The 24845-nt window shown below is 58.4% G+C and overlaps 1 protein-coding gene across 4 annotated transcripts in view; it reads right to left on the bottom strand.

Annotated features, from left to right (window-relative positions):
- Positions 1–24845, bottom strand: part of TTC7B (tetratricopeptide repeat domain 7B) — a 278267-nt gene that overhangs the window by 7863 nt on the left and 245559 nt on the right. For all 4 annotated transcript variants that reach the window (XM_044924610.2, XM_045161998.1, XM_045161999.1 and 1 more), the window contains one exon: positions 16387–16589. In XM_044924610.2, coding sequence (XP_044780545.1) covers positions 16387–16589 — 203 coding nt within the window. The remainder of the gene's footprint in view (positions 1–16386; positions 16590–24845) is intronic.

The following is a 24845-nucleotide window of genomic DNA, read 5'->3' as shown; positions in this document are numbered from 1 at the left end:
AGACATGGCCCCAGAGTCCAGCCAGCGGAGTGGAGGCTCTCTGTGGTCAGGAAAACAGTTCACACGGGACCACCACATTGCTTGGGCTGCCCTGGTGGCTCAGCTGGTAAAGAACCTGCCTGTGATGCAGGAGACCCAGGTTCGATCCCTGGGTCAGGAAGATCCCCTGGAGGAGGACATGGAGAATCCCATGGACAGAGGAGCCTGGCAGGCTACAGCCCAGGGGGTCGCAAAGAGTTGGACATGGTGACCAACACACACACTGCACTGCTAAGCTGACGGGCTTCCTGGGAGAAGCCGACGGCGCGGGCCCTAGGGACCCTAGCCCCATCCCGTGGTCCCAGGCCAGGACCCCGTCCCAACAACACTGACACACCCCCTCAGGCCCCGTCTCAACCTGTCCTCACACAGGGGTGGGGGGTCACACCTTTGAAGCATCACTACATTTGGGTCTGAACATTTATTACCAAGACAATGAAAACAAAGCCTGTCCTGTTATTTCCAGCAAGGAGTCCTGGCCTCCCCTGGGCCGGGAAGCGTCACAGTGGTGGAGAGCAGGTCCTCTCAGGCCAGCTCTGCCGTCTACCACCAACTGTCCAGCTTAAGCAGAACCTTCTCTCTAGCCTCTTTCCTGACCTAGAAAATGAAGGGGTGGAGGAGGTGATCTCCAGATGAAAATTCGAGGATTTGGTCAAATTTTCCACCCAACAAGTATTTTTTGGAGCATCAGCTACATACCAGTGAAGAAGAACTAAAGAGCCTCTTGATGAAAGTGAAAGAGGAGAGTGAAAAAGTTGGCTTAAAACTCAACATTCAAAAAATGAAGATCATGGCATCTGGTCCCAAAACTTCATGGCAAATAGATGGGGAAACAATGGAAACAGTGACAGATTTTCTTTTCTTGGGCTCCAAAATCACTGCAGATGGTGACTGCAGCCATGAAATTCAAAGATGCTTGCTCCTTGGAAGAAAAGCTATGACCAACCTAGACAGCATATTAAAAAGCAGAGACATTACTTGGACAACAAAGGTCCATCTAGTTAAGGCTATGGTTTTTCCAGTGGTCATGTATGGATGTGAGAGTTGGACTATAAAGAAAGCTGAGCACCTAAGAATTGATGCTTTTGAACTGTGGTGTTAGAGAAGACTTTTGAGAGTCCCTTGGACTGCAAGGAGATCCAACCAGTCCATCCTAAAGGAGACCAGTCCTGGGTGTTCATTGGAAGGACTGATGCTGAAGCTGAAACTCCAATACTTTGGCCGCCTGATGGGAAGAACTGACTCATTTGAAAAGACCCTGAGGCTGAGAAAGATTGAGGACAGGAGGAGACGGGGACGACAGAGGATGAGATGGCTGGATGGCATCACCGACTGGATGGACATGAGTTTGGGTGAACTCTGTGAGTTGGTGATGGACAGGGAGGCTTAGCGTGCTGCAGTCCACGGGGTTGCAAAGAGTCGGACACGACTGAGCAACTGAACTGACTGAAGTGAGCTACATACCTGGTGCGTATCTGTTCTTTCAGGGCTTAAACTTTAATTGGAGAAACAAGCAGAAAACACAGCAGGGAGGACTCTTCTTGCCGTCAGTAGGGCAGAGTGCCTACGGAGGGCCAGGAAGGGGGCTGGGAAGGGCTGCCTGGGGGGGCCTCCTGGGGGGAGGCCCTCGTGGGTGGGGGCCCTCCAGCAGTAAGACGGACACAAACGGGAGAGCGGCCCCGGAGGCGTGGCCCCTTCCACTGCGAGGCCCAGCGTGGGTGGGAGAGAGAAGGGGTCTCTCTCTGAGTCTGGGAGACCCTGGGGATGCCCGTCTCAGTCCCCTGGGACCTGTGGCCCTGGGACCCAGTGGGCACTCGGTAAACGCTGCTCGTCCGAAAGGCAGTCAGGACACGTCGGTGCTGGGTGGACGCTGGGCATGGGCATCACCCGCTCCCCGAGGAGGGCGGGCACCTTGCACGCACGTCTGGGAGCGGCGGGGCAGGGAGGGCGCAGTGGGGGCGTGCAGGGCCTCCAGGTCGGGCCCGGCAGGCTCTGTTGGAGTCTCACGACGGACGCCACAGGGCCCGGGGATTTCCTGGCAGTCCTGCAGGGCTGCTGGCCGAGGACCCCCCCAGAGGGCGGCGATTCCCTACCTGTCGGGGGACGCAGTCATCTTGCCCAGTGGCTGCTGCATCCCCGCCAAGGGCTGGGCATGAACTATTTTTCCACTTTTACACAGGAACAAACAGGAATGATAAGACACTTTCTGACGAAGGGAGGACAGGAACTGATAAACCCTGGAAAATTCTTTTTCCACAAATAACAGGAGGAGTCAGCACACAGTCCAGGCAGGAAGGCAGGTGGGGGCTCCGGGGCTGTGGGGCGGGGGTCTGCGGGGGGAGGTCCCGCTGCCCGTTTGCTGGGATGCGGGGACCCTGCCCTGCCCTCGGGGCTAGCTTGGCAGTGGATGTGGAGCAGCTTCCCCTGGATCCTCGGGGCTGCAGAGCCCGTGGGACGGACGGCCTGGCCTCCTCTCCCCACATGGCCGAGCCCTCACGCTGACCGCCCCAGAGAAGAGCCGGCAGCGCCACTTCCTCACCACTCCCCGTTCCCGTGGGAAGGGCAGGGACGTGGCCGTCCCCTGCAGAGAGGCCCTCGGGGCTGAGCTGAGGTGCTGGCCACCTGCCCTTCCATGGACTTCGATTCCAGCACCTTGAAGTCTGCAGGCCACGAGCCCCTGTGGGGAACTCCCCAGTGGGCCCCAAGGGTGGACGGGTCACCTGGATGGAGGGAGGGAGTCAGAGGGGTCGCGGCAGCCGCTGCAAACGGCACCTGTGGTCAGGCCACGGGACGCGCACGTGGACTCAGGGAAGGCAAGACTCACTGGTCCCGGAGGCGGCCACTCGCAAGCAGGGGGACCCACCCTCAGCAGCACTGCCCAAGGAGCAGGGGTCTGCTCTCAGCCCCCGCAGCCACTCTGGGACCCCTGCTTGCTGTCTGGGAGGCTTTGCTGAGAAGGGAGCCCTCCCCGTCTCCCAGAGGGCAGGACCCTGGGACATCCAACATCTACCTTGCCAGGCCCCGGGGGCCTGGGCACGCTGCACGGTTCTTGTAGCTGCTTCCTGGAGCCAAAGGAAGGGACAGAATCCTAACAGCTGCCAGGCGGGAGCTCCCCTAGAGGTTTCGTGAGAATGGGAGTCTCATGTCTGCAGGACAGAGGCCACACTGCCATCCAGGGTTGCAGGAGTGGCCAGTGGACGGCAGAGCGAGAACGCAAAAGTGGGTCTTCTTGGCTCTAAAGGGTGAGCGCTGCCAACCACCTCGGCTCCCGCCCCCAAGCCCCGGATGGTGCTACATGTCCCCCTGAGCCTCCCCTGCCGGCCATCTCCACACAGAGGGGCCAGGTGACCCCGCCACTTCACTCCCCGAGCACGGCCGCCTGCCCCCGGGCGCTCTGCCTTGCGGATGCCCCCTGCTCGCCTGTCCCCTGCCTCCCTCCCTCCTAAGTCGTCTGACCCCAGGCCACAGTGTGCAGCAGACTGGCCTCCAGAAGGAAAATGCCCTGTTCACAGCGTTCACCACCTTCCGTGGTATGAACGTCCCCTCTGGGGCTGATTTCACGGGATGTCTCTGCAGGGCTGGGGCGGGTCAGCCCCAGGATGCTGCTGTCTCCAGGGCTGAGGGCGGAAGGGGAGAAGCGGCCTGTCTTCTCCCCTCATCAGGCGATGTGACTCCACAAAGCTTACGCTAAGTCACTCAGTCGTGTCTGACTCTTTGTGACCCCATGGACCATAGCCCCTCAGGCTCCTCTGTCCATGGGACTCTCCAGGCAAGAACACTGGAGCGGTTGCCATGCCCTCCTCCAGGGCATCTTCCTGACCTGGGGATTGAACTTGTGCGTCCTGCTGCAGGCAGGTTCTTTACTGCTGAGCTGCCGGGGAAGCCCTAGGCAAGCTGAGGGTATCAGTGAAATGCCCTCGGAACGCCCCCATGCCTCTGTCTTCTCCCCTTCAGCCTCCAAAGGCTCCCTGGGCACCCGGCCTCCTGAGCCTGGCCTGCTAATGCCGGCAGTCCCTGTGAGCTGGGACGCCCCCTGCTGCAGCCGTGGTGGGTGCTGGGGGCAGGGGCAGAGTCAGCAGGAGGAAGGGGGTTTGCAGTGTCAACCGTCCCAGAGGCAGAGGCTGATCCATCCCTCTGGGTGAGACACCCAGCGGCAGGTAGCAAGATCCAGCAGCGCGTGGGAGCTCTAATTAGAGAGCCAATTATAACCCCACTGACCTGCCTGGCTTTGACAGGCCTGGAAAAAACGCGTGTCTGTCCTCAGGAAGAAGCAGGTTGTGCTTCTGGTTTGTTCTGAGAGATCCCCGCGGGGACGGCTTGCTGGCACTGTGGTTGCAGCCTCCTGCGTCTGTCCGGATGCCTGTGGCCCCAACACGGGGGATCAGAGGGAACCTGTGGGGACTCTGGTCCCTAAGGGGAGGGTTGCTTTCCACCACAGGCCTGCTTCGCGCTTCTGTTTATGAGGAAGGACAGAGCCTGGTACCCACAGGCTCCCCCGCGGGCCAAGCAGGCAGTTTCTGCTTTGTCTGGAAGGATGTAAGTTGGCATTTCAATCATGGGTCTCTTCAAGACGGACCTCCTGGCAAGGCCGGGCCCCAGGCTCGGTGCCTGTGTGTCCAAGCTTCCTTGCAGAAACAGACCCTCTGATCATCAGCTTGGGTCACCCGCCCTCCCCGGGGAGGCGGACACCTGGCAAGAGACTCAGGTCTCCTGGAGACACGGAGAAGGGACGGAGCGCGTTTCTCCCGAGAGCCAAGGCCACGTCCACCGTCAGACAGCAGGGGTCTAGGCGCAGTTAGAGGCAGCGCCGACACGGCCCAGGGGCCACAGGCCTTCCGGATGACTCGAGGACGTTCTGAAAGGCTCAGGAGAAAACCATAGCTGCAGAGGTGTACCTTAAGAGACAGGTGTTCTGTAAACACCGAGCCGCTGAGGAAGGGGAGGGAGGGCGCAGACGGGAGGAGAGGGGGCCTGGTGACCGTGAGCGGCTGGCAGGAGCGACCGGGGCGAGGAACTGGGGCGCGGGCAACAGGGCTGGGGTCCTGGGAACCGAGCCAGGGGGGCTATGGAGCAGAAGAGCTCCCGGAGCTTCCTGAAGCCCGAAGCCCACACCTGATGGCTAGCTGGGTGGGGGGCGCCCTCAGACTCGGGTCCCAGCCTCTCCCGAGCAGGCCGCTGAAGCCTCGGGAGGCCCCTGGCAGCCTCCTCACCCAGCGCTCAGCCTGGAGCCCCTGTGCGCCTGCACAGCTACCTGGTCAGCAGGTCTGTAAGAGCAGGGGTCTGCAGTGCCCGGCCCCCGAGCAGGCTCCCAGTCTCCACCTTCCCAGAGCCCAAGGGTTGGAAACCCGGTGATCCTTGGCGTTTCATCTCTGGTGCATGTGGAATCCCTTCCTTCTAAGCAATGAGCCTAAAGACCTAGGGAGGACATCCTGCTAGAAGTTTCCCCCAGGTCCTGCTTCTGGGTTTTCTTCACCGACATCAAGGATATCAGTGTCCACCAGAGTGGATGGGTGGCTGACGAAAGCCTGGACTAAAAATCCCTCACCCCCACCCGACCCCCTTGGCAACAGAAGGGATGCCAAAGACGGACCCAGAGACGTTCCTGCACACGCCCAGACTCCGAAACCAGCGCTGAAGCGCATGGATCTAGGCATTTCCAGGGCTCCAGCAGCTGTGAGCAGGGAGACATCCCTGGGGGAGCTGAGAGGCAGGAGAAGAAGCGGAGGCTTCACCCCAGGTGGGAGCAAAAGAGGAAAGAGACAGCTACAGCAGATGCTGCTTGACGTGAAGACAGGGTCATGCCCTTCAACCCCTAAAAGATGGTGAAAAACTCCTCTCCTCCCACCAGAACAAGGGGCTGAGTTCTCTGGGGCCAGGGTCACCGTGCAGGAGGTTAGAAAGCTGATCCATTTCACCCCCGCCGCAGCTCAGGAAGGCGAGTGCTAGTATCCCATTTAACAGAGAAGGAAAGTGCTCAGTTGCTCAGTCGGGTCTCACTCTTTGTGACCCCATGGACTGTAGCCCGCCAGGCTCCTCTGTCCCTGGGATTCTCCAGGCGAGAATACTGGAGTGGGTGGCCATGCCTCCTCCAGGGCATCTTCCGCACCAGGGATTGAGCCCGCATCTCTTGTGTCTCCTGCACTGGCAGGCAGGCCTTTACCCCTGGTGCCGCGGGCGAGAGACCTTCAGAAGCGATGGAGTCAGGATTCCTGGGGGTGGGGGCTGAGCCCCCGCTGCCTCCGCGCCCCTCTCTGTAAAAGGAGCTGCTCAGATGAGGGAAGCCCACGGGCGCTCTAAACCCCGGAGTGCCCTCCACCCTCTGGGGAGCTCCAGGTCCAAAGGCTTTCATCTGCCACCCGTCCACTCTGGTCCCTCATCCTTGGTATTGGTGAGGAAAACCCAGCAGACCCTGAGGGAACTTCTAGTGGGAGGTCCCCCCTAGGCCTTTGGGCTAAAGGGTTTGAAGTTCAGACTGTCAGAAGGTCCGGACCACATGAGGGAAGACACGGCCCAGAGGGAAAGTCCAGAAACACTAGTGAGGGGGCCTCTCTGAGACCAGCAGCAGAAGATGGGGGCAATTTAAGCGTCAGACAGGTTGGGGCTGCCAGCCCCAGTGCCCCCAGGAGGAGACGGGGGCCGCCTTGCCACACCCTCCGGCTGAGTTCAGAGGCAGGCACTGTGGGGGAAGATGCTCAGGAAGCCAGGGCAACAGCAGGGCTGAGATCCAGGGAGGCCTGAAACAAGGAGGGAATTAATTAGGGACCGGCATCTAGAACACAGGACGACCATGGTAAAGGAAACAACTCCGGACCAAATTCCTAACCCAAGCTAGGAAGCAAGAACAGTGGCAAGGCAGATCCAAGCTAGGGAGCAAGAGCCGCGGCGAGGCAGGAAGGCGGTGCAAGCAACATGGCAAATCGTCCTGGAAGACTGGAGCAGAATTTCTAAGAATAAGTGGTTTGGGAGGGTACGTCAGATTCTAAATAATTTTAGATCATCATTACTAATGAGACACTAAACCACACTGCCTATAATTAGTCATCTTAGAGTACAAAACAGAAAATAGAAATAAACAAAAGACCCTGATTCTGGGAAAGATTGAGGGCAGGAAGAGAAGGGGATGAGAGAGGATGAGATGGTTGGATGGCATCACCGACTCAATGGACATGAGTTTGAGTGAACTCTGGGAGTTGGTGATGGACAGGGAGGCCTGGCGTGCTGCAGTCCCTGGGGTTGCAAAGAGTCGGACACGACTGAGCAACTGAACAACAAGAATACAGCACAGAAAATAGAAGGAAATGCAGAACTCTTTCTTTTTGTTCCCTTAACTTGCTGCAAAGGAACGCCTGGTGACGTGGCTTGCATTTCAGAGCCTGCGCCGGGTCTGCGCTGCTTCTGGGCCTGTGACTTCAGTCCTCAGTGACATCAGGGGTGGCCCGAAGCCATGGAGCCCTGGCCAGCACTCAGAAAATGCTGCAGTGGGAGGAAGGACCCAATAATCAAGCAGAAAATGTCTGCAGAGAATACTTCTGCACCGAATGAGGCCGTTGGGGCTGGGAGGATGCCTGCGGGGGGCGGGCAGGGTGGGCGGCGAGAACAAGGCCACAAGCCACACAGGGGTCATGCAGGCGGCCAGCAGAAGTTCCAGAGTCCTGGGGAACATGCCTTTCGCTCCACGGAGGGCACGCATGCCCAGCGAGCTGAAAATGCTCTCAGCTAAAGGACACAGCTCCAAAAGGAGGTGAAGATGCAGCTGGCGCCATAAAAACCTTTCAAGTTCCTGCTTCTTCCCCTAGGTCATATCCAGTACCCCCCCACCCACTCACACGCGCCCGCCCCTGGGTTCCACCCCCCACCCCCTGCTTCAGCAGACCGGCTCTCTGTTTCTGCCTCCCACCCGGAGACGGGTGCGTGCTAGGGCGCTCAGTCGTGTCTGACTCTGCGACCCCATGGACTGTAGCCTGCCAGGCTCTTCTGTCCATGGGATTCTCCAGGCAAGAAAACTGCAGTGGGTGGCCATTTCTTCTTCCAGGGGATCTTCCTCACTCAGGGATTGAACCCATGTCTCTTACGGATCCAGTATTGGAAGGCAGGTTCTTTATCACCAGCACCACCTGGGAAGCCCCAAAGCAGGCACTCTGCAAACCCAGTTAGGGCAAGGTGGTCTCCCCTTCCCTTCCCCAGAGGAGCCGCCCTCTAAGCGAGCTGTGAGAGCAAAGAAGATACGGTGGTGCTGTGGAAATAAGGAAGCTGCTTCCAACTGGGTTTGGGGTGGGGGTCGGGGGTGAAAGAAGAATCTCCCTCAGTCTGGGACCAAGAGCAGAGGTGGTCTCGCCCCGACAGGACACCAGGCCCACGGTCCATGGGGGGAGCCAGTAGGAGGGGCTGGGTCACCATCAAGGGACCAGGAAGTGTCCTTGGGGAGAGGACAGAGGGGTGACCCACAGAAACCCCACAGGAGAGTTCACCCGGCCCGGGGCGGTGGGGTCTGGGTGTTGCTCTTTTCAGACAGGAAACGATGCTTAGGGACACTCGCGGGGCGGAAGGAGGCTGTCTCCCGCTGGGCTGGGCTGTCTCCAGGGGGCGTTCCCCGGGAGGCCCTGGTCTCGGGGGAAGAAGGTGGGTGAGAAGTGGCCCCTGAAGAAGCTCCGTGACGGCAGGGGCGCTGCCTGAATCAGCGCAGCCCCTTGGTGCCGCTGTGCCAACCAGCTGCCTCTGTGCCCCCACTGCCACCCCGGGGACCACCTGAGCCTCCCAGCACCCGTGTCTGGGTCAGGCCTTGGGGCCTGGCACGGAGCTTGGCCGGGAACAGGGAGAGTGCACAGGGCTCCGACCAAGGACGGGCAGACCCTTTGTGAGCTGCCGTTCTGATCTCTGGTCGGGAACTAGGCCTCTTGTCTGTGGGCGTGTTCGCGGGGCCGCGTCCCGACTCGACTGAGACCCCGAGGCCCCGGCAGACGCCTCCCCTCGGCCGGGCCTCTCACCCCGACGCTGCTCCTGGGGGCCGAGGCCACGCGACTCCAGTCCTGAGCCGTGGCTGTCTGTGGTCCCGGCCACGACGCCCCCCGGACGGGTTCAAGGTCTGGCACGGAGGAGTGTCTGGAGACGACAGGACAGAGTCTGAGCGTGAGAGGGGCTGTCTCTGCGCCCTCCCAGCCCTCCAGCGGAGGGCTGCCCCGCAGCCTGCTCTCGCATTCAGCCCCGGGAGCGGGTCTGAGGGTCTCCGCCAGGCCGGCACACCTGCAGCCCCGCCCGGGAGCCCGGCACATCCTCCTGAGCCCCGCCGCCCGGAAGTCCCGTGACTCAGCCCCGCCTCGGCCGCCACGGTGCCCCTACGTCACTTCCTGTCCTTGTGGCCGATGGTACCCGAGCCAAGGCCGAGGCGACAAAGAGCCGGTGGACCTGACCGGCGAGACTAGCCTGTTGCCATGGGCTCTGCTGAGTCTAGTCAAGGCAGTGGGCCCCCAGGCTTTGGGCCGGGCCTTCACTCACGAGAGGGGAGCGGCGACAGCTGGGAAGGGCACGGTCACCTCTTCCCCCAGCCCCCAAGCCGGCGGTCACCTCCCAGTCTACGCGGCCACTGCGCTGCCAGGCGGGATGCCTCCCCCAGGGAGCAGACAGCCCCGTGTCGGTTCCCCCAGTGCTTCCAGGGAGCGAGGTCCAGGGGCCGACACCTCCCGCCAGGCTGGGTGGGCGGGGCCAAGAAAGGCTCCCCTGGGCAGTGGCCCCCGAGTCCGCTGCGTGCGAGGCTCCGTCCCTCCTGCCCGTGCAGCCTCGGCCCCAGGCCGGGGGCCACGGGCCATCGTGCACAGCAGTCCAGTCTGGCCCGACATGGCCGCCCCTGAGCCCGGGCAGAGGTGACGCCTTCTGTCTCTGCCTGAGACAGTCAGGCCAGCGGAGGCCTCCGCTGTTTCCTGACCCCTTTCAGCCATGATGACCAGGGCGACTGGCTCGAAAGCCACAGTCAGAAAGTAATACTTGAAAAGGAAAGCACCATGCTTCTGGCCAAGCAGGTGCCATGATATGTTCTTACTTCGGCTCCTCTAGTTGCTGAAATTCGGTCAGGGGGAAAGCCACTCCTGAGGTCAGCTCCTCCGGAAAAGAACTCCCCTCAAATAGACACAGACGGGCCTCCATCACAGGCAGGTAACCTGAGTTAGTGCTTAGAGAGCCTGCGGGACTCAACCCACAAAACCATACCACGGGGCGGTCAGTTATTATCCCCGTTCCACAGCTGAGAAAATGGAGGCCCAGGAAGACTAAGGGACTTGGCCACACAGTCGGGAAGTGATAAAGCAGGGACCCAGGCGGGCTGGCCCTGGCACCATGCCCTTGACCACTGCACTGTCCTAATGTTTAAGCTCCAGACCCTTAACAGACTTGACCTTCCAGTCCTGGCTCTGCTCCTAACTTGAAATGTGACCTGGGGCAGGTCACCAAGCGCAGTGTCTTTCCCACCAGTAAAAGAAATTCTCGATTTCACCACATCTTGCAAGAATAAACATCAGACGTGGAGGATGAGGTTTTAAATTTCTTTTCAGAGGTGAAGGTTATGTTCATGCCAAGGATTCCCAGTTCTCGGGAGGGCCTGAAGCTGTCAGAGTTGCTAAGAGGCAGTGTGTACCATGAAAGGGCAGCAGTGGAGCTGGCTGGAGAACCAGCAGCTGGTAGGAAGCCCTGCACCCTTCTCTCTGTCAGTCTGAGCCCCAGATAAACAGCCAAGGACAGCAGAGAAACGAAGGCCTGTGTGCTTTTCAGAGGGCTATCAACAGCACACAGGCGTGCAGAAAGGGCGGCCTCTAGATACTTCATTAGTCTTTAAAGCAAACAAGCGTCCTCCTTATGTTTAAAAGCATTTTTAAAATCCTGAGAGTAAATGAAATACGATGAATAGATGAGACGGCCTTCTCACTAGACTGCGGTAGAGTTTTGTTCCCTCCCAGTCATGCCTCCCGTGCGAGGAGAGAAACTGATACTTTGGATGAAAGAGATCGGTTTCTAAGGACGAGCGTTCGCAAGGGGAAGGACATCTCCACTCTGCTCCATTACCTTAATTGTCCCTGGGTCTCGTCTAGAGTAACAGGATCAGAGTTCCCTTCTCTAGGACTGGTTTCTCCAAGGCAAAGATGCGTAGCTCTGCCCTGTCTGTCTGTGCCCTGGGCCCTGGGTCCCCCTTGCTAAACTGATGGATAAATTAGATCCACAGACTCAGCTGCCATCTCTGGTGAAAGTTAAAGTGTTAATCGCTCAGTCATGTCCGACTCTTTGCGACCCCTCAGACTATAGCCCACCAGGCTCCTCTGTCCATGGAATTCTCCAGGCAAGAATACTGGAGTGGGTTGTCATTTCCTTCTCCAGGGGCTCTTCCCCAGCCAGGGATCCAACCTGGGTCTTCTGCATTGCAGGCAGATTCTTTACCATCTGAGCCAGCAGGGCCATCTCTGGAATCACCCTGAAAAATTCACCAGCTTCCTGCTGCCTCTCTCCTCCAACAGGGGTATCCATTGGAAAACATGCTTCTAAATAATGAAATATGAGACACAAGCAATTTCCCCCAAATCTCATGAAACAGACGGACACTTTAAAAGAGCGAGAGGAATAAAAACACCAGAGTTTCGTAATTTAGCGGCACAAGCTGCCTGCCTCAAGCAAGCCGGAGCTCACCTCCTTCCCTGGATTCAACCCCTCCCTGCCATCCTTCTGGCCCATCATGCATAACGGGATGAAACGTTTCCCCTCAGTAATCAAGCCTGTAAGCTTCTAGACGGTTAAAAGAAAGCTCCGACTTCAGAGCGATGTTGTGAGCCTTGTTTTGATGCTTCTGGCTCAAACTTTAGAGCCGTGAAAACAAGCTGTAGTAACCACGCAGAACCTCGCATTTCACGTCCTCCTTCCAGCCCCACTGCCTACAGGGCGTGCCCCCGGGTATTTCGTAATAAAATCCACTTTTCCAACAGCACGGCTGTTCTCTGCCAGCCTCTGCAACTCATGTGCTCCTGAAACAGAACTGCGACCCACGTCTAAAGTTCTCACGCTCGACGTCACTGCAGACTTCTGGTGTTTCAGAAAGCCTAAGACAGGGGACTTCCCTGGACCTCCAGTGGTTGGACCTGGCCTTCCAGTGTGGGGGATGTGGGTTTGAATCCAGCTTTGGGGGGCTAAGATCCCACCCAAATGCCTTGGGGCCAAAACCCCCCAAAAAACATAAAGCAGAAGCAATACTATAACAAATTCAATAAAGACTTTTAGAAGAAGAAAGAAAAAGAAAATGTAAGATCATGGAGGAAACCCTCAGGGACAGCTCGTCCTGGAACCTTTGCCTGGAGCTCACGCCTCAGTCCAGCCACAGAGGTCAACCAGCACTTCTGGACACTTGATGCCCAAACAAGAAGCTTGTTCTGTTACTTGACTGGCCCTTTATTATGGTGATCCCCAAACTGTCTTTCCATTGAGCACAAATGCCTTCCCGCCTCACTGATGGGTCCTTTCTGCCCTGCAACCCACCATCAAGGGGCTGTCCATCCAAGGCAGGCAGGCAGGCCTTCACCCTGTGCCCATGGTGGATCACCTGACCCCTGGCCCCTAGTGGTCTCTTTTCCCCATTGTCCTCCCCTTCTCTGGGAGCTCCACCACGGGGCCTTTCTCACTACTTCCCACGGCAGAGCGGGAGAAATTTACCAGCTCCCTGGTCTCCCAACTACCCTCCTTTGAAGGACAGCTGGCCTCTGTCCCTGAACAGGCATCCAGCCTTGTTGCGAGACCTTCGACATACAAGGGCATGGCCCTGAGAACTTTCATTCTATTTTCTCCTGCTCAGCACCCGCTCTGAGATCTTTGTCTGCCTCAGTTGGAGGCCCCGCCCTCAGGGCATACACCCATCTTCTTCCTTTCTGTGGCCAGGGGCGGGCAGGGGCCTGTGGTCCAGTCCCTCTCCAGCTCGTGTCCTCCATAAAGCTGCATGGGCACGTCGCCCACACACTGCCGTGCCGCCCTCAGCATGCCCTGGGCGAGCCCCATCTGCTTCTGATTTCACACCTTTTTTGACCAGTTGAGCGCATTGGTAATGTGCTCCAGGATAAGTCTATTTCTCAGCAACATTTCTCCTCTGGTCTTACCAACACCAGCTCCTGCACCCAACCCTCCTGGCCTCCTTCCACACTCACCTCTCCCTTAGAGGCTCTGTTCCTCTCTCTCCCCCTCATCTCACATTCTGCCCTTGAGAGCCCAGGCTGACGTGATCGGAGGGCAGGCACATGGCGCTGCTCGCGGATCCTGGCCCTGTTCTGGTCACCGTGGCCCTGGTTCTGAGCCCAGCCCACCCTTGGCCTGGGTGGTGCCACCCAGAGGCTGCTCCTCTGCCCTCCGTTCCCCGCTCTGCCCCCGGCTCCTGGTCTCAGCACTACTGCTATGGAAACGGTTGCTCCGTGCTTCATTAGTTCATCTTGGTCTTGGGAGCGAAAGGCTTTTTAACCATAGCATGCAAATGATTGTAAATTTATACACTTATGCAAAAATGATATGAAAATACGCCTTTAGATTTTTCTGGAGAAAACGTCTGATCACTCTATGAATCCCTCCCTTGTCAACAGCATGACTTTGCAATTCCTCAGCCCGTCAGCTCCTGCTCCCTTACTATCTGCCCACACTCAGCTCTCTTATCTTGTGCTAACTCATTATTAATATTAAACACACGATTTCTCTTCTTTCTTCTCGCTGTATACGAATTTAAACGCATCTCTGAAGGCTGAAACTATTAGAAAACTGTCAATTTTTGTTGGAGTTTCATGTACATTTCTGTTGTCAAGTCTGACCTTATGTTAACTTTAATGCATTTAACGCTTTAATGAAAACCATCTGCCTCCAAGTCGTTAATGCTTTTTTAACAATATTACTGTGCTCGCATTTCTCTGCAGTCGTGCCTCTCCTATGAGCTGGGCTGATGGAGGGGGCTGGCACACATCACCACTAACCTGCTCTCAAAGGGAACAAATGTCCCCTCCTCGGGGAACCAGCTCATGCCCCTGACTGGGAACCACTCTCCAAGTTTAGCATCAGCCCCTGGTCTCCACCTGTGATTCGGAACACGACTCCCTTCTCTCAAGATGGCTCCTCCAACAGCCCCTCTGCCCTCCCCTCTCTCTCCGAGCATCAGGGCTGGTGCAGACACTTCCTCTCTCTGGGTTTTTCCATGGGCTGCAGTCGGCCTACAGGCAGTTCCTTCCTTTGGAACCCCTTGCCTTGATCTTTGGGAGGGCGGTCCTCTTTGCTGCTCAGGTTCTTCAAACTCCTTCTAGTCTTGACCGCTGACCCCTGGCCTGGCCAGCCAGGCAGGCCTCCCTGGTCCCCTCATCACTGCGCAGCCTGCTCCCCGAGAGTCATGTGGGTGCCGACACCCACGTCTGCTTCCGCCTCCTCTGCCACGTAAGTCTAGAGCCCTGACTCTTCCTTGGGGTGTGACCTGGTGAAAAGACAGCCTCGTCTCCCTGCTGCCCCTTCGTCTTCACTTCTTCCTGATCTATTCAGGCCCAAACGGCCAGTGCTTAGTCGCCCGGTCAGGTCTGACTCTCTGTGACCCCACAGACTGTAGCCCACCAGGCTCCACTGTCCATGGGATTCTCCAGGCAAGAGCACTGGACTGGGCTGCCGTGCCCTCCTCCAGGGGACCTTCCCCACCCAGGGATAGAACTCATGTCCCCTGCATTGTCAGGTGCATTCTTTACCACTGAGCCACCAGGGAAGCCCATTGAGACATCTTAGGGGCTTATTATTATTATTACAGTTTTCTACTGGTGAGACCCCTAAGGTAGCTAATGTCTGCGGGCCAGAGAAGGCTCAGCTGTGGCTCTGGATCCAACAGGCGAGGCTCCTTCATCACCCGGCCCTCGCTTACCAGCTCTCCTAGCCTGGGCCCGCGGCTGCTCCTTTCAGAAGGGAAAGCGCCTGGCATTTGTCAGGGAGCTCAGGTGTCTTGACAAGCTCCAAAGGTGAAACCGAAAACTTTCCTGGTGCGATTTTCCTATTTGATCTTTTGTCTCATGTGTTCCCCTTGGGGATGAAGAAGAAATACTTCTCTGAATAATTTATAGGCCCCAGGGTAGAAACACGCTGCCTCTTTTTAATAAAAAGCTGGGTACATGGCCTTGATTATACCTCTTCTGTGATACTTCAGCAAAGGCAGAGAGACCTGAGAAGCTCTTTACAAATTCCTTTTAAAATAGTGAGACAAAGATAAAAAGCCATGTAATGCTTCTAATCAAACAAAGGAATGTTTGGATAATACATATGATTATTTATAAAGCTGTATTGAGCTATGAAAGGCTCATACAGGGAAGCTGAAAAAACTCAACAGCTGTAATTACTATAAGGTCCAATTTATTTTTAAAACTGAAAATGGCTGTCTTCGGTTTTCTGTTGAATGAGCACCTCCTGGGTGCTGGGGCTCTGCTGGGCTCCTCACGTGGATCATTTCAAGGAGTTCTCACGAGTGAGCTGGGTAAGGAGCGGGTCAAGATACAGAATCACCAAGGCTCCTGGGGGTGCGTGGCCAGCCCACGGTGCCCCAGGACCACAGACGGGGCTGAAATGGAACCCAGAGCTGACTCAGAAGCGCACACGTCACATGGTCCCTAACAGTGGGCGCCCCGGCCTTCCGTTGAAAACCAGTAGATGCTGCTCAGTTCTGTCCATTTTGCTATGCTACTGTGGGCAACGGCGAGAGAATGGAGCCTTTGGGACCCTCTGGAGTAGATTTTACTTATTAGTTACAAAACCGTCTCCTCTTAGCCCAGGACAGAACCTCACAGCCTCTCTGGGTGCAAGCTGAATGTCTTCATTTTACGGGAGGCTGGGGTGACTTCCCTGGGTCCTCACAGTGCAGGGAGGCTGTCCCCCCTCCTCTGACCGGATGTCCCTGCCACCCAGTAGCCTTGGGGACAGGCTGCGGTCTTGGCTCCAACAGGCCCCAGAAACTGTAAAGTGCTCGGAGTCTTGTCCTGCAGGCTCCCCGGGGTGTGGGCACCCCCAAGGGGGCTGCTCCCAACAGCGCGGAGACCAAGAGGACAATGGCAGCACCCAGGGCCACAAGAACGAGTTCACTGAGCCCCGAGCCACAGGGCAGCTTGGCCGGCTGGCCCGAGGCCTCTGACCCAGACTCCGCCCTCAGTCGGCCCAGGCGCCCAGGCGGGCCGTACACTGCCCGTGTGCTGCCCGCTCCTGGGAGCTCCACCTGCACAGACCACCGCGGGGATGGCGCACCCGGAGCCCCCGGCCGGCAAGTGCATCTGGAACCAGCACACGGGCTGAGGGTCCAGAGCTGCCGCTGCCTCGGAGGGGTGCCCCCGGACTCACCAGCCGCTGCATGCTCTTCACGTGGGTGGGGCTGATGGACAAGGCCTCCTCGTACCACCGCCGGGCCTCGTCCACGTTCCCGCGGAGCTCCGCCACCTGGCCGCGCATGTAGAGGACGTTGTGAGACATGGGGAAGAGGTTGGCAGCTTCCTGCGTGCAGGCCGTGGCCTCCGTGGGCTTCCCAATGCCGATGTAGACTTCCGCTGTGAGAACGAGAGCACAGGCGGATGCATCCTGGGTCACCGTCCCCCAGACGCCCTGCAGCGGACCAGGGCTCCGGCTGGGACGCCACCTCCCCCGAGGGAGCCTGACAGGGGCCCGTCTGGGAAACCCAGAGCCCGCCCCAGCCCACGTGGGAACAGCCGGGTGACAGTCCTTCCTGCCCCTGATACGGACACGAGAGTCACGGCCGCAGGGCCTCCGAGGAGACGCCTGTCACTACCAAGAGGGGCCTGAGGCCAGCCGGGCCCACTGCCCCCGGAGGACAGCCCTCCACCCCCCGCCGAGGACTCCCGCCCCTGGAGGACTCCCCGCCCCGGAGGACTCCCTCCCCATGAGGACACCTCCGCTGGGGGACTCCCGCCCCTGGAAGACTCCCGTCCCCAGAGGACTCCTCCCCCCAGAGGACTCCTCCCCCAGAAGACTCCCGCCCCCAGAGGACTCCCCCTGGAGGACTACCTCCCCCAGGCCCACCCGGGACACCGGCCCTCAGCTCTGACGTCCACAGAACAAGCGCTGGCTGAGCCCAAGGACGGGCCAAGCAGAGGTGCACAGCCCCTCGGGGGCAATGGCGCTGCCCCTCGGCTGGTTATTCTGAAGCCCGCAAGTGTGACAAGGGCCGCGGGTGGAGGCTGACATGTCTGTGGGTACGAAGTCAGATGGCTGCTCGATCCGACCCTGCCCTGGGCCAAACCAGGAAAGCCACCACCTGCAGGGACTATTACCTGAGACCGACTCGGCCTGTTGAGACCCCAGGCTGCCACTTTCCAAACAGCAGCATCAGGAGCCGTCCTCCAGCAGCCCCAGGGCTCCCTCATCTGCACGCAGGGCCCATGCAGACGCCCATCGGTCTGTCCCCGACTCTGGGCCCACCGATGCCGCCTCCCAGCTCAGGGCAGCCCCTTCCCTTCCTCACCTGTCCTGCCCTGACCACTGCCCTCTGCCCTGGCAGAGAAAGCTGTTTCTGTGCCCACATTTCCAAGCTCCACACATACTAATATGTTGTGTAGAACCGGATGCACACAAGAATACGAGTGATGGAAGAACGCCACGGAAAAAAACTAGAAGATGTCTACTGTTTCTCATGCACCTCTGGCGTGGTCTCCCGGAGGTGTGGCCTCCTCCCCGCTCCTGTCTCCTCCAGCCCCTCCGTGTGTTCCGTGCCGCCAGACCAGCCTCCCCGGCAAAGCCCTGGTGGGGTCGCCCCTTCTCTGAGGTCTCCTGCTCCAGGCACCCCTCAGCCCGCAGCCTTCCCTGACCCCACAGGCAGGACCCCTTCACCAGGGCTAAATTCAGGTGAAAGAGAGGGACAAGGGCCTTCTGAGCTCATTGGCAGATGCAGGCCTGGGGAGTCTCACCCCCTGAGTGGTGAGGGGGGCTCCTGACCGGGGGACCCAGCCCGGGACGCACCCCCAGGCCCCCAAGTGCCCGGTGTCCCCGTTCCTACTTCTAGTTTTGGATACTAGTCAGGCTCCCGCTCAGTGTCAGCTGAGAGGCTGAGAACTGGGCCCCGCGCTCTGCCTCGGGCTCGGGACCACGCAGAGGTGCCGGGCGAGGGCGGGATCGGGGGGAGTGGGGGTGGTCGCTGAGCAGCCTGGATCCCGCCGGCCAGCTGTGTGCCTGGCACGGGGTTGCGTGTCCCCTGGAGATGGAGACACTCCCCTCACCGAGACTCCTGCTCCCCGGGGCTCCAGCTGCCCATGGGCACTTCTCTGAGACCCGCAGGAGGGCCGCTCCTGGTGCGGATGCCCTTCAGCCAGGCCGCTGGTAGGGGCAGAGGAAGGAAAAGGCGCGTGGGAACCAGCTTCCTGCGGATCCTGCGGCTCCCTGACCCCGCAAACCACTCCCTCACCCCAAGCCCTGCTTCTCCAGGGAGAGGAGCTTGGTGCCTGGGAAACAAGCTGGGCAAGCTGGTGCTGGCTTCCTGGGCAGCGCGGGCTCCCCTGCCTTCGTGAATCCGCTCTTTCATGTGGAAATCGCATGAGGGCTAAGAGGACAGAGGTCCTGCGAACCCACGCGCTTCCTGCCCCCGGCAGAGTCGGCAGGCCTGGGGAGGCCGCCGCCCGTATCCGCTCCCACGGGAATGCCCTTCATTGCTTCTGCTTTGGGGGGCTCGGGAAGGGGAAGGAGGCAGGGGCTCTGCTTTCATGGGTGGGGCCCGGCCCTGAGCCCCTCTGGGACCCCACGCCGGGCCTGCCGTCCGCGAGGAGCGCAGCCCATGTCCTGCCCTCGTGGAGGCCCCGTCGGGGTCCTGCTGCACGTTTGACATTTGTTTCCGAGTTTGCAGACGGCTGTGTCCACTGTCAAGGGCGACGCCTTTGTGTCGGCGACGGCGAGACCCGGGCGCCGTGTCCCCCGTGTTTGCGACACACCTTGTCCCCGGCCCCGCTGCTTCCTGAGCCCCGACCCTCGGCTGACCCTGACTCGCCACCCGAGGAGCCGGCAGCGGCGGCACGGAAGCCCCTAACCTCCGTCCTTGACCCCTGCTGCTCCCGCTTGGCCCCTCAGGGCTCTCGCTGCGAGGACTGTGCCCCCCCCACCAGGGGCTCCGTCCCTCACGCTCCACTGACACGTGCATCCGTGTCACCAGCTGCCAGAGGCCACGCCCAGCACAGGCTCCTGTCTCCCCCTCATCCAGCCTCTCAGCGCTCCTAGCTCCTACATCCACGACTGACACGTGCATCCGTGTCACCAGCTGCCAGAGGCCACGCCCAGCACAGGCTCCTGTCTCCCCCTCATCCAGCCTCTCAGCGCTCCTAGCTCCTACATCCACGACTGACACGTGCATCCGTGTCACCAGCTCCCAGATGCCACGCCCAGCACAGGCTCCTGTCTCCCCCTCATCCAGCCTCTCAGCGCTCCTAGCTCCTACATCCACGACTGACACGTGCATCCGTGTCACCAGCTGCCAGAGGCCACGCCCAGCACAGGCTCCTGTCTCCTCCTCATCCAGCCTCTCAGCGCTCCTAGCTCCTACATCCACGACTGACACGTGTATCCGTGTCACCAGCTGCCAGAGGCCACGCCCAGCACAGGCTCCTGTCTCCCCCTCATCCAGCCTCTCAGCGCTCCTAGCTCCTACATCCACGACTGACACGTGCATCCGTGTCACCAGCTCCCAGATGCCACGCCCAGCACAGGCTCCTGTCTCCTCCTCATCCAGCCTCTCAGCGCTCCTAGCTCCTACATCCACGACTGACACGTGCATCCGTGTCACCAGCTGCCAGAGGCCACGCCCAGCACAGGCTCCTGTCTCCTCCTCATCCACCCTCTCAGCACCCCTAGCTCCTACATCCACGACTGACACGTGTATCCGTGTCACCAACTCCCGGATGCCACGCCCAGCACAGGCTCCTGTCTCCTCCTCATCCACCCTCTCAGCACTCCTAGCTCCTACATCCACGGAAAACTCACTGTTTATTCACAGAGCAGAGAGGGCAGGGGCAGGCGACTGACACATACAGACTATTAAGGACGAAAGAGCCTACAAGGATATACTGTGCAACATGGGGCTACGGGCAACACTTGATAGTATTATGGAGTATATTATAATATGATATACAATTAACATATATGCATACTATAAGATATAATTAGTATAATATGTACTATTATATACAGGTATAGTGAGTGCATGTATATATTATATGCCTAATGTATACACATGTAGAGTGTGTGCATACTCAGTCGTGTCTGACTCTGAGACCCCCTGGACCATAGCCCGCCAGGCTCCTCTGTCCACGGGATTTTTCAGGCAGCAATGCTGGAGTGGGTTGCCCTGCCCTCCTCCAGGGGACCTTCCTGACCAGGGATCAAACCAGGTCTCGTCACTCTTGCATTGCAGGCGGGTCCTTTACCACTAGCAGTACCTGGGAAGCCCAATAGGGTATTCAGCACACATTATTTATCATACTTTATTTTATACATGGAGTATAACCTTTAACGGAGAAGGCAATGGCACCCCACTCCAGTACTCTTGCCTGGAAAATCCCATGGATGGAGGGCCTGCTGGGCTGCAGTCCATGGGGTCACTAAGAGTCGGACACGACTGAGCGACTTCACTTTCCTTTTCACTTTCATGCATTGGAGAAGGAAATGGCAACCCACTCCAGTGTTCTTGCCTGGAGAATCCCAGGGACAGTGGAGCCTGGTGGGCTACCGTCTATGGGGTCGCACAGAGTCAGACACGACTGAAGCGACTTAGCAGTAGCAGCAGCATAACCTTTAAAAATACATAAAAAAATGCAAGGCTGACTTAGAAACCGTTATCTTAGAAGCTCCTGAGTGATTGCCGCCTGCTGAGCACGTTCGTGCGTTACCGTGCCTGTCACGGCGGTGTGACTTTGCAGGGAGAGCAGCAGGCCTGGGGAGCAGGTTCTGGCAGACGGCGGCGGGGCCGGGGTCTCCGTGAGTCTGGCCAGGGACCCAAGCCCCTGGGTTCCGTACAGGCCCCTCTGCAGCCCCCTGGCTACACGGACAGCACCCCCTCGCTTTCCCCCACCCTGCTGACCACTCCCTTGCCAGTGACTTGGCTTTCCTCTCCTCCCCCATTTTTTGGGGGTGCTACACTGGATCCCAGTTGTGGGGTGAGGGCTCTCCAGTCTCAGGCCACAAGCTTTCAGGTGTGGCCTGTGGGGTCCAGTTCCCTGACCAGGGATGGAACCAGGGCCCCTGCATCGGGAGCATGGAGTCTTAGAACTGGACCCCCAGGGACGTCCCTTCAGGTCTGGGTCCTGGCTGTCCCTTCCTCCATCAGCGTTCCGGCCCAGGCCTTCTCGTCACATTCCTTGGCTTTAAAACACCGCTCACGACTTCCTGTTTCCTGCCCAAACCTCAAGCGAGGGTTGAATGTCCACCTGTTCCCCGACCCAGGCCGCCAGTGGTGGGAAGCAGAATCGCCACCACGCGCGGAGTCCTTCACGCGCGCCTCTCACCCAGCAGCTCCCCCATGTGTGTCTATCAGCTTCACCCGGAAGACGTGGCTCGGGCGCCCCCTTCCCGCCCCAGAGCCCCCGCCGTCCGCGGCCCCCGCCCGCCCTCCGCGGGCCTGGTCTGACGACGCGCCCTCTGGTCCTCTCACGTCCAGGTAGCCACCTCCCTTCTCGTTCTCCCCGAGCCCGCCCCGCCACCCCAGGGTCCTCGGCACGGGGAGCCCAGCGCGGGTGAAGCGCAAACTCCACGAAGGGACACACGCCCGTCTGCCGAGCGCCCCCTCCAGAGCCTGGAGCTCAGACCCCCCGGAGGGCTCCAGCGGGGCTCCCGGCTGGGGGCCGCCCGGGGCGGGGCCGGGGCTCTGGGGCCACACTGGGTCTGGATTCTGGTTTCTCCCCGTGTTAGCCATGTAACCCTAGGGGGGTGACGGGATACCTCTGTCTTGCTGCTTCATGTGTAAAACGGGGTGACTGAAGGTAAGTATACCTCATATGGCTGGGCTTCCCCAGTGGCTCATCGGTAAAGAATCCCCCGGCAATACAGGAGACGCAGGAGACGTGGGTTCAGTTCCTGAGTCAGGAAGATCCCCTAAAGGAGGAAATGGCAACCCGCTCCAGTACTCTTGCCTGGAGAATCCCATGGACAGAGGGGACTGGTGGGTTACAGCCCATGCGATTGCAAGAGTTGGAGACGACTGAACAACTCAACACACACACACATTTTATATGGCTACTGCAAGGAGCAAACAAGCGAAGACACATGAAGTCCTGGGATGAGATCAGACACACGCGTGGTGCTTGGCAAACGTCAGCCACCCGCAGGCTGCAGAGGGGGAATCCAACCCCCCCCACCCCCGACCCGCGGCAGGGCCGGCGGGGCTGACCCACAGAGACTGGCATGAGGGTAGCCTGACCCCTGGGCACTGCGGCTCCCTCCGGCAGGCACGCCCTGTGCAGGGACCCTCACGCCACCTGTCTGCAAGCTGTCTCCATCTTGGCCTGGTGCCCAGGCCACAGGCTCACCCTGCAACCCCGCCGAAGCACCTCTGGGCAGCCGGGAGGAAGCAAGCAGGGGGCAGGACGGAAGGGACAGGCCAGCCGGGGCCAAGGAAATTGTGAGAGGGTCACAGCTTCACATTTCCAGCAGAAATCCAAAAATCTGATCTTGCACATCTAAGAATAGCCGCTGGTTTTGACGGTGAGAGGTGCCAAAACGAAAGCTATAATTATTAGTAAGTAACAAGCAGAAATTATCCACCTACCGCAAAGTCATTTTTAGCTGCCATCCCCAGAGAGGATACTGAAGGGTGGGCACCAAGAAGCTGCTTGGTTTGAGAAAGACCCTGGTTCATCCCTGGACTGTGAAAGTATGGATTTCCAATGGCCAGTGACCACGTGCGTGTGCTTCTAAAGAAACAGATCTATGACTCCCAGAGAGATACGTCTTGAGGTGCAACTAACCTCACATGCTTTAATTCAGCCCTCCTGACTCCTGTCTCAGGGAGACCACAGAGGAGCTGGCTTCTCCCTGGCCCGGGTTTCCCTTCTGTACCACAGAGGAAAGTAGCCCTTCTGACCTTCTCTATAAGATGGTGTATATGTTACAAATAGCACTGGAAGATACTTGGAACTTTTAGGAAAAGAGACCGTAAAAATGGGCAGTTGCTTTTGAAACATCGTGTGATACCCAGATGCTATAAAGAAAAGATTGATAAATGGGAAAAAAAATTGGCAAAAAAATCACAACAACAAAACCCTAAAACACAAACTAACTGAGAGAAAAGACAGCGCGTATGACACAAGGCAAATTTCTCTGGCGTGTAGCCAACGCCACAAACCAAGAAGAAGCGCTCAGTGCCTAAGAAGGCGATGGCAGGGCCCACGAGCAGACAGTGGAACCCCGCTGTCTCATCAGATTAGCAACGGTCTGGAAGTCTGAGAACTCGTTGTGCCATGAAGATGGGAGGAAGCGGCCTTGTGCATCTTGTTGTTGAGTCACTAGGTCGTATCCAACCCCAGGGACTGTAGCCCGCCAGGCTCCTCTGTCCATGGAATTTTCTAGGCAAGAACACTGGAGTGGGTTGCCATTTCCTTCTCCAGAGGATCTCTCTGACCCATGGACTGAACCCGGGTCTTCTGCACTGCAGGCAGATTCTTTACCATTGAGCCACCAGAGAAATCCTAATACCTTATTGACTGGAATGCAAACTGGCACAGTTGCGGAAGGCAATGTGACAAACTTTACCAAGATTAAAGAGTAACTTTTGATCAATTCCACTTTTAGGAATTACCCTTACACAGAAAGACTGATGCTGAAGCTGAAACTTCAATACTTTAGCCACCTGATGTGAAGAACTGACTTATTGGAAAAGACCCTGATGCTGGGAAAGACTGAGGGCAGGAGGAGAAGGGGACGACAGAGGGTGAGAGGGTTGGAGGGCATCACCGACTCCATGGACATGGGTTTGGGTGAACTCTGGGAGTTGGTGATGGACAGGAGGCCTGGAGTGCTGCAGTTCACGGGGTCACAGAGTCGGACATGACTGAGCGACTGAACTGAACTGAGGTCACACAGAACAATGTACAGAAGGCTATTACTGATGCCTGTCTGTAACAGCAAAATACTAGAAATAATCTAAACGTGAGTCAGCGGATCACTGGTTAAAAGATGGTCAGTTCACACAATGGATTCGGTCTCTGATGTGACCGTTAGCAGCCTCCACGAGCGTCACCCCTCTGGCGGGTGTGCAGCCACTCACGTGGCGGCTGTGGAGGGGGGTGACCGGTGCTCAGTGTGGGGGATGCCTCCACTCTGTGTCTTTTGTGCCCTTTAAATGGTGTACCATGAGCTTGGATTATTTTTTCAAACATAATTTAAATGAAATTGTCACAAAGGTTCAAACCAAGCGGCCGAACACGGACAACCCGTGGGCGTTGGCCGCCGGGGGTCCCAGGAAGAGCCGGGGGCTCTGGGTCAGAAGTGCCCGGGGCAGGGGGTCACCCTAGGCATGGCCTCCCCACCCGGGGGCCCTCAGGGGCTGAGTGCTCCTGCTCTCTTGGGCTGGGCTCCCTGCAGGGCTGGCAGCTGGCCCCTCAGAGCAGCAGAGGCTCAGGGCTCCCGGTCACAACCTCTCTGCCTTTCAGACACGCACCCCACGGCCCGGGACCTGCTTGTATGACAGGCTGGACGTCTGGGTCACCTCAGAGTGGCCTCACCTGCCGCTCTCAAACCGGGCACCACCTCCATCGGGCCCCGCCTCACCAGCTCCCGCTACACTCAGACCACAGAAAAATGACCAGGAGAGAAGA

This window comes from Bubalus bubalis, chromosome 11 (assembly GCF_019923935.1).
Source record: "Bubalus bubalis isolate 160015118507 breed Murrah chromosome 11, NDDB_SH_1, whole genome shotgun sequence".
Lineage (NCBI taxonomy): Eukaryota > Metazoa > Chordata > Mammalia > Artiodactyla > Bovidae > Bubalus > Bubalus bubalis.
The sequence above is the reverse complement of the archived record's forward strand: the minus strand, read 5'-3'. Positions and strand labels throughout refer to the sequence as shown.